Source organism: Harpia harpyja, chromosome 12, assembly GCF_026419915.1.
Source record: "Harpia harpyja isolate bHarHar1 chromosome 12, bHarHar1 primary haplotype, whole genome shotgun sequence".
Taxonomy (NCBI): Eukaryota; Metazoa; Chordata; class Aves; order Accipitriformes; family Accipitridae; genus Harpia; species Harpia harpyja.
The window spans coordinates 41,192,890-41,201,142 of NC_068951.1; the positions used below are offsets into that span (position 1 = coordinate 41,192,890).

Here is an 8,253-nt window from a genome sequence, read left to right on the forward strand (position 1 = left end):
TGGCCCGAGTTCTCACCGTCCAAATGTGATCCTCCAGCTGGCAATGAAACCTTCGCATTGACTCGAGGGGGACAGGACAGCCCTCTGCATCGAGTTCGGGTCCCCTCGAAATGAGTCTGAACCGTTGATGTAATAGCAAGAGAGGTCGTGGTCCCTGAAACAGTGCTGGCACAATGCGACATAGATCTTAACGGAAATATTCTCTTCCAAAGAAGGACTGTAGGTAAATTCCACCTGGTAATTTTGTTTCTCTGTCTGTTTGGTAAATGAACTAGGTAACAGAGAGGGAAAAAGAAAAGTTAAGCTTCGTAAACTGCTTCGCTAACTGCTATGCAGAGAAGATTCTCTATTCTGATTTTTCTCTATCAACTACACTAAATCACTAAAATTTCTCAGTTTGAACAATTTGTAATATACAAAACCAGGAATATTTGAAAGGTTCTTTTAAAAAAAGAAAAGGAAGGGGGGCGGGGGGGAATCTCAATTTTAAATATATTTATCTGAACACACCAGACAAATGGAAATCTCCTGGGGACACAAGAGGGGTCACCAGGCCAGTGAAGGAATTTTAAAGCCCTTGCTCCGCGAGGCTCAACTTTGAACCCAGCCCGGGCAGACCGATGGCGTTATCAGGCGCCGGCCTCTTGCAGCCTTTGCAGCTATGAATGTTTCTGCCCAGGACCGCTCTCTGCGTGCTGGAGAGTTACAGCACTGTATTTTCCACAGCCCAGCGTTCCGGCCTTTTCCTCCTAATCCGAGGGTTTCCACGTTACGTCGACGAGGCCCCCAAAGGCCGGGTGCCCCGCGGGAAGCCGTCTCCGAGCCGCGGGCCTTGCCCTGCACCCCGACGGGAGCACACGAGCATCTCTCCCCGGAGCACCCGCCTGGCAGCTCTCCCAAACGAGCGCATGTGGGCTTTGCGTCACGGATTAATCAGCATCGCAGTCTCGCTCGTGCCTCTCTGCTCCCCCTCCCGCGCTTGGGTTCCCACATGTTCACCTGCCCCGATAAATGGCAGCTCGAGGCGATGCCCTTGCCTTGCCGCCGGCGTGCAGCGAGCTGGGTCTGAGCACACGGCAGGAGCTGGCTTTGCCGGGGCTTTTAGGCAGAAAAGCAGCTGGAGCCCAGGCGCTGGCTGTCTCTAAAATCTTTCAACACTCGGATCCAGAACCTCTGAACTACTCTCTAGCTTTAACAAAATATAGAGAGCCAGGAAGCAGCTCCCATCCATAATAATTACAAGAGAGTTTCCCTTGCCCTTGCGCTATTTATTGCTTTTGCCCTTACCATAGATTGCTCGAGACAGAAGAGACTATTAAAGATCAGAATATTTCTTTCTGGACAGGCAGGGCGAGCTTTGGTAGAAAACTCCCTCTCTCTCTCAACCGTTGCCACTTCTATTAGAAGGCGAAGGGGCTGGTTTGCACTGCAGACTGAATGAAGCATTAAATGACTGCGTTGCAATGACTGCAGTGGGGGGAATGGTCGCCTCCAGTGGAAACGTAATGCTGTAATGATACTTTCGGAAAGGTACAATAATTGTTCGAGTGTCCTTTTCTAATTTGTCACAAAAGTTACCCGTGGCTTCTCTCTCCCTTATTTTCACAAGGCTGTCTGGGGAGAAAAGGTGCATTTCGGTAATTACAACTGAGGCTGGAAAGAGGCAGCCAGGAGGGCACCTGCCAGCCTCCCACCCAGGTGACACGCATCTTCACCGACTCCCCAGCTCCAGGACAGGCTTTTGCAAGGAAATAGCTCGCTTTCCAATGCTAATAATTATTATTAATAACCGAGCGGTGTCCTAATCTTGGTTACATCAGTCCGCCGTACCCTTAGCCAGAGCTCCTGCCAATCAGGCTCGCGCTGATCTCGTTCTCAGCAGGTTGTGTCGACAAAGCGAGCAGAGACAGCAAGGCTGGGAGCTGCTTGGGCTGGAGGGAGATGTGGGGGAATGGCCCACGGCGATTTCTGTCTCCTGGCGTGGGGGGGGACGACAAGGGGACCCAGGTCTCTCAACCCAGGGCGAGCTCAGATCTCCTCCTCATCCCTCTGCGAACCTGTAGGACGCAGAAAGGATGCCGGCGGGAGGTGAGGGCCCATAGCCACCCCCTCCGCTCCCCTCCCCTTCTTCCGAGGGCATCCCGCGGGGGCTGCCCTGGGTGACAGCCGAGCGGGAGGCGAGGGAGCGCGGGCAGCACAGCCGCCCCAGGGCCGAGCCGAGCCGGGCCGGGCCGGGAGCCGGCGGGATGTCCTTGGGACCTGCAGCCAGCCCTGCCTGCGAGCAGGGGGACCCGGCGGGGACGCTGCCATCCCCGAGGAGCCCTGCAGCGCTGGCTGATTTGCATTCAAGGGCCATCCCCAACTCCCCCCCCCCCCCCCCTTTTTCTTCTCTTCCCCAGCCCATCTGCAAAACTTGAAGGCAGAAGCCCTGAAAAGGATGACGAGCCTTATTCGGTGGCATTTCGCAAAGTTGCCGGCCGGGGGAAGCGGCAATGCAAGGTCAGGGCAGGATGGCTGCAGCCCCCCCCGCTCCCTCCCCTCCCTCAATCCCCGCCCGGCACATCAGCATCAAGCCCTTGCCCGCACGGAGCTCAGCACCGGCCGCTGCCGCCCGGCCCAGCATCGGGGTGGGGGGCACCTCACCCCCCCAAAAAAACCACAGCAGGGTGCAAGGGCGGGGGGGGGGGGGGAGTGTGCCTAGGTCGTTTCTCCGAGTTGCTGCTAAAGCCGCCGGGCGAGCTTGTTACCAGAACAAACTGTCGTGATTTCCCCTTTCGCCCTTTTTCTCCGCCTCCCCCCCCCCCCTCTCATTTTTAAAGGGGGGTGTCAGGTGCATGTTGCCTGCCGGTACCCCATCTTCCTCCCGCGTCAGAAAAATGAATGATGCAGCAATTTAATTAAGGAGGGAGCGGTGCGTCCATATTGCACCGCTGAAGAAGAGCTTCGCAGGCTGGGAAAGATGGTGCACGTCCGCGGGCGCGGAGGCAGCGCCCCTGCCCGCGGAGAGCGCCGTCGGGGGGGCAAGAGACCGCGGACCCCCCGGGCTCTCCCTTCCCGCACCTGCAGCTTTGCCCGTCAACTTTTTCCCACCGAGCCGCGGTTCCAGTTAAGTCTTCTCCCGACCGACTTACCCCGGGCGTGTGGGAAGGGGAGTTTGGATTTAAGGCGAAAACCGGGAGCGGGGGCGGGCGGTGGGGGTTACCCCCGGGGAATTACGCGGGGGTTCCCGCGGGGCGCGCAGCCTTTCGGCCCCGCCGTGCCTGGAGATACGCGTGGATGCGCGCCCGCGGATGGGTGCGGACACGGGGGGGGGGGATGCAAAAGGCATGGCGGGGGTCACCTCCTTCCCCCCCCCCCGGCCTCGGCGCATCTTGCTCGCCAACTTTCAGCCACGGGCGAACCCGCGCAAGCCTCCCTCCGCGGATTTCCCCCCCCCCCCCGCAGCCCCCGTTACCTGCCTGCGGCTCCCGGGGCGGGCAGATACCGGCCGGCGGCGCTGCCCTCCGCGGGCGCGGTCCTCCGCCTCCGCGCACATTCCGCGGTAGCGGCCGCGCCGGGGTTGGAAGGATGCGAAAGGTGCCGGGTGTTTTCCCCCGAGGTTTTTGGTTTTCTTTTCTTTTTTTTTTTTTTTTTTTGGCTTTGCCTCCCTGGCGGGAGGGAGGCTGCTGGATCCTGGAAAAGGCGGAGAGGCTGGAGCCGCGGCGACGGCACCGGGACAGGAGGGAAGAAGGAGAAACCGAGGGAGAGGAGGACGGGGAGGAGGAGGAGGAGGAGGAGGAGGAAGAGGCGCTGGCAGCGCAGGGGTGCGCGGCGGGGGGAGCCGGGGTGGCCGGGCCGGGACACCGGTGTCCCCCTCCGGGGCCCACCGGGCTGCTCTCCGCCGCAGCCCCGGCAGCTCGGCTGGAGCTTGCGGTCAGAGCATCTTTGATTTCCTCCAGAGTTTGGCTTTTTTTTTTTTTTTTTGTCTTTTTGGGGGGTTTTGTTTAGAAAGGGAGGGGGGTGTGCAAATTGTGACCCATCCCGGCGGCTTTTTCCTCTCTGCTTCTTCTTGGGTTTTTTTCCTCCCCCATCCGCTCGTTTCCCACTTCCCTTCCTCTCCGCCAACCAGCCCCCTCCTTCCCTCTTTAAAAAAAAAAAAAAAAAAAAAAAATTAAAAAAGGCAGGGGAGGGGAGAAAAAAAAAAAAATGTATAGTCAGGGCTTCCCAAATGCGCGCCCCCGACCCGGTGCCAAGCGCGCCCCCTTCATTTGTTCCCCTTCTTGAAGCTCATTTTCATGACGTGGAAAAGCCTGATCCAGGGCAACAACACCACCGCACACACACGGACACGGACACGCACACACGGACACGCACACACACGCACGGAGAAGGAGAGCAGCCCGAGATCCTCCGCCGCGCCCCAGCCCTCCCGCTCCGCGCTGCCGGTGCCCGGAGAAGGCGGCGGCGGTGCTGGAGCCTGCAGCAGCCCCTCTCCTCCCTCCTCCATTGAGTGTGCCAAACAGCAGCTCTGCATCCTAAAGAAGATCATTGAGGGGCTCATTGCATTCCCAGCACGTCTCAGGCTTGCTTCTTTTTTTTTTTTGCCTTTTTTTTTTTTTTTTTCCTTTTGCCTCAGCTTCAGCAGGAGTAGAGAGAGAGGGAGAGAGAGAGACACAGAGAGGGAGAGACAGAGAGAAACCAGCAATCTTTAAACTCGAGCCTTTTTTTCCCCCTTCCCCTCTTTTTTTTTTGGTAACGATGTGCTAAAATCTCTCCTGGAAACCGGTAAGTACAACCTTTCTGGATCCCTTTTGTTTCCGCCTAGGGTCAAAGACACCCCCTCTTCCAAAAAGAAGATATAATAATCCTCTTTATTTATTTTTTTATTTTTTATTACAGCCCTTGCAGAAGAGAAAGAACTTAAGTGGCTAATATTTTGTAAAGGAGACAGAGAGACTGATACTGCAATATAGCTCTCATCTCTCTCCCTTCTTCCCAATTAGATGCTGGTTTTAATTGCAGAGGGTATTTCTCTTTTCATGCTTTCAACCATCTCCTCTTTCCCACAGGGGAGGGTTTCATTTGCAAGTTGATCCTCAGGATTTCTGTTCCTCTGGCATTTCTCTCCCCTAAATGCATCTTTCTGCTCTTAAGTTTGCGGATGGGGGGCAAAATTTTCTAGTTCTTACACGAGGAAGGCAAAAAGGACCTTTTCTATTGAAAGATTCAGACTAAAAGCAACGATCGCTGCGAATAATTCTAATGGGCATTTCAGTGATTCAAGGAAGGCTGCATCACCGCCGTTATTATTACCATCCTTAGCATGTCTCTGTGCCCGTACATTTAAAATCTCTGGTGAAAGGAAGGGTGAAACCATATGTTGAAGGAGCTGCATCTCATTAGTACAGTGTTATTTTCACCTGATTGGAGAAGAATGGTGTCTTCATTCGGAAACGTATATAGTAGGATAGATAATTTATCGGCTGGTAAGTGTCAAGGTATTTTTTCTTCCACTTTCAGCTTTTTAACCGGGTCTCCTGCTTGGTCCTGGGGGCGCAAAATACCCTAATCCGAGGCAGGCTGAGCGTTTCCATCCTAGGTGCCTCTTCAGCTGTCACTTCCCTTTAGATCTGCTGATCGCATGGGCATGTGCTTTAGAAAGATTAATCATCTCTAAATGCTTTAATCAGCTAAAATGACTAATATGTGGTATGTATTTATCTGATAATATACCAGTTGCATTAATTCATCGGCGCATTTGAAAGGGGAAGATTTTCTTTTACCTCAGGGTTGTTAACCGTTTACCGTTTCAAAGATGCTGTGGGGACTTCTGAAGGGAACCGTTCTGCCAGGGACATCAGCAAACCTTGCACATTCCTTCGAACTTACGTATGGCATATACTGAGCCGGGAGGGAGAGAGATTCAAGGACCGAGATTCAATAACTTTGGGAGTTTGCATGTATGAAAGATGTAGTGCGACACTGGAGAAATCTACCCGCTGGTATTTCCCCCTGTAGCCGATGCGGGCTATGATGGCTACAAAGCTAAAATTGCAAGCGAGTGTGAACGCCGTGTAGTTCTCAACACCGGTCCTACGGTGGAAAACACGCAAAGACGCAACACGTTCAGAGCTGTGTGCTCGTGTTGCTGTGTGGGGCTGCATGTGCCGTCCTCTTTATAGGTGGCATTTACCAAAGGGGGGGGGAGAAGGGCGGCTGCTATCGCGTGATTAAACCTTCTACCATCTCTTAAGTGTAAATCGGGGCAAGGCTCGCCCACCCGACCCCCCTAGAGTTGGTTGTGGACGTCTGGCCAACAACTGCTGAACTTTCCAGGAGCCTAACCCGAGTCTAGCAGGTAGGGGTTTAGTAAAAGGAGCGGGGCGGGACAGAAATACTGAAATCTGCATTTTTCTTCCCGTTGCAGTTTTGTAAACACCAACAAACGATGAAACCTTCCACGGCAGAGACGCTTCATAAAGGGAGGATGTTGTGGATAATTCTTCTAAGCACAATTGCTCTAGCATGGACTACACCAATTCCCTTGATAGAGGACTCGGAGGAACTCGATGAGCCCTGCTTTGATCCATGTTACTGTGAAGTGAAGGAGAGCCTTTTCCATATACATTGCGACAACAAGGGATTTATAAATATTAGTCAGATAACAGAGTCGTGGTCGAGACCTTTTAAACTTTACCTGCAGAGGAATTCCATGAGGAAATTGTACACCAACAGTTTTCTTCACTTGAACAATGCTGTGTCTATTAACCTTGGGAACAATGCCCTGCAGGACATTCAGACGGGGGCTTTTAACGGGCTCCGAGTTCTGAAGAGGTTGTATTTGCACGAAAACAAATTGGACATTTTCAGAAACGACACTTTCCTGGGTTTGGAAAGTCTGGAATATCTGCAGGCAGATTACAATGTCATTAAACGGATTGAAAGCGGGGCGTTTCGAAACCTGAGTAAATTGAGGGTCCTTATCCTAAATGACAATCTTATCCCCATGCTTCCCACCAACTTATTTAAGTCCGTGTCCTTAACCCACTTGGACTTGCGCGGGAACCGGCTCAAAGTCCTTTCGTACCGCGGGATGTTGGACCATATTGGCAGGAGCCTGATGGAGATCCAGCTGGAGGAGAACCCGTGGAACTGCACGTGCGAGATCGTGCAGCTGAAGAGCTGGCTGGAGCGCATCCCCTACACCGCCCTGGTGGGGGACATCACCTGCGAGACCCCCTTCCACTTCCACGGGAAGGACCTGCGGGAGATCAAAAGAAGCAAGCTCTGCCCCATGCTGTCCGACTCGGAGGTGGAAGCCAGCCTGGGCATCCCTCAGCTGTCGTCCAGCAAGGAGAACGCGTGGCCTACGAAGCCTTCCTCCATGCTGTCCTCCTTCCATTTCACCGCCTCCTCTGTTGAGTACAAAACGTCCAACAAGCAGCCCAAGCCCACCAAGCAGCCCCGGGCGCCCCGGCCTCCCCCGACATCCCGCGGCCTGTACCCCGGGCCCAACCAGCCGCCCGTGGCTGCCTACCAGACCCGGCCCCCCATCCCCATCATCTGCCCCACCGGCTGCTCTTGCAGTTTGCACATCAACGACCTGGGCCTGACGGTCAACTGCAAGGAGCGAGGGTTTCACAACATCTCCGAGCTCCTGCCCAGGCCCTTGAACGCCAAGAAGCTGTACCTGAGCGGGAATTTGATCCAGAAAATCTACCGCTCCGATTTCTGGAATTTTTCCTCCTTGGATCTCTTGCACCTGGGCAACAACCGGATCTCCTACGTGCAGGACGGGGCTTTCATCAACCTGCCCAATCTCAAGAGCCTCTACCTGAACGGCAACGACATCGAGCGGCTCACCCCGGGCATGTTCCGGGGCCTGCAGAGTCTGCACTACCTGTACTTCGAGTACAACCTGATCAGGGAAATCCAGCCGGCGGCCTTCAGCCTCATGCCCAACCTGAAGCTCCTCTTCCTCAACGACAACCTGCTCCGCACCCTGCCCACCGACGCCTTCGCCGGCACCTCCCTGGCCCGCCTCAACCTCCGCAACAACCACTTCTTGGCTCTGCCGGTGGCCGGGGTGCTGGAGCACCTCCACGCCATCGTCCAGATCGACCTGAAGCTCAACCCTTGGGACTGCACCTGCGACCTGGTGCCCCTGAAGCAGTGGCTGGAGGCCCTCAGCTCCGTCAGCGTGGTGGGCGAGGTGCTCTGCGCCAGCCCCGACCGCTTGGCCCGCCGCGACCTCCGCTCCCTGGAGCTGGCCGC

General features: G+C 55.0%; 1 protein-coding gene and 1 long non-coding RNA gene across 8 annotated transcripts in view; one reads left to right on the forward strand and one right to left on the reverse strand.

Moving 5' to 3' along the window:
• The window catches only part of LOC128149046 (uncharacterized), a 24,694-nt gene extending 21,085 nt beyond the window's left edge, over nt 1-3,609 (reverse strand). Inside the window, exon 1 of the long non-coding RNA XR_008237521.1 lies at nt 3,455-3,609. This is a non-coding gene — a long non-coding RNA (uncharacterized LOC128149046). The remainder of the gene's footprint in view (nt 1-3,454) is intronic.
• Nucleotides 2,829-8,253, forward strand: part of SLITRK3 (SLIT and NTRK like family member 3) — a 16,914-nt gene continuing 11,489 nt past the window's right edge. For 3 of the 7 annotated variants that reach the window (XM_052803781.1, XM_052803782.1, XM_052803783.1), the window contains exon 1: nt 3,982-8,253. This exon is cut by the window's right edge and continues 1,276 nt beyond it. In XM_052803781.1, coding sequence (XP_052659741.1) covers nt 6,428-8,253 — 1,826 coding nt within the window. In that variant the 5' untranslated portion in view covers nt 3,982-6,427. Of the gene's footprint in view, nt 3,106-3,981 lie in introns of those variants that run through there. The other 4 variants (XM_052803787.1, XM_052803785.1, XM_052803784.1 and 1 more) reach the window with 4 other exon arrangements.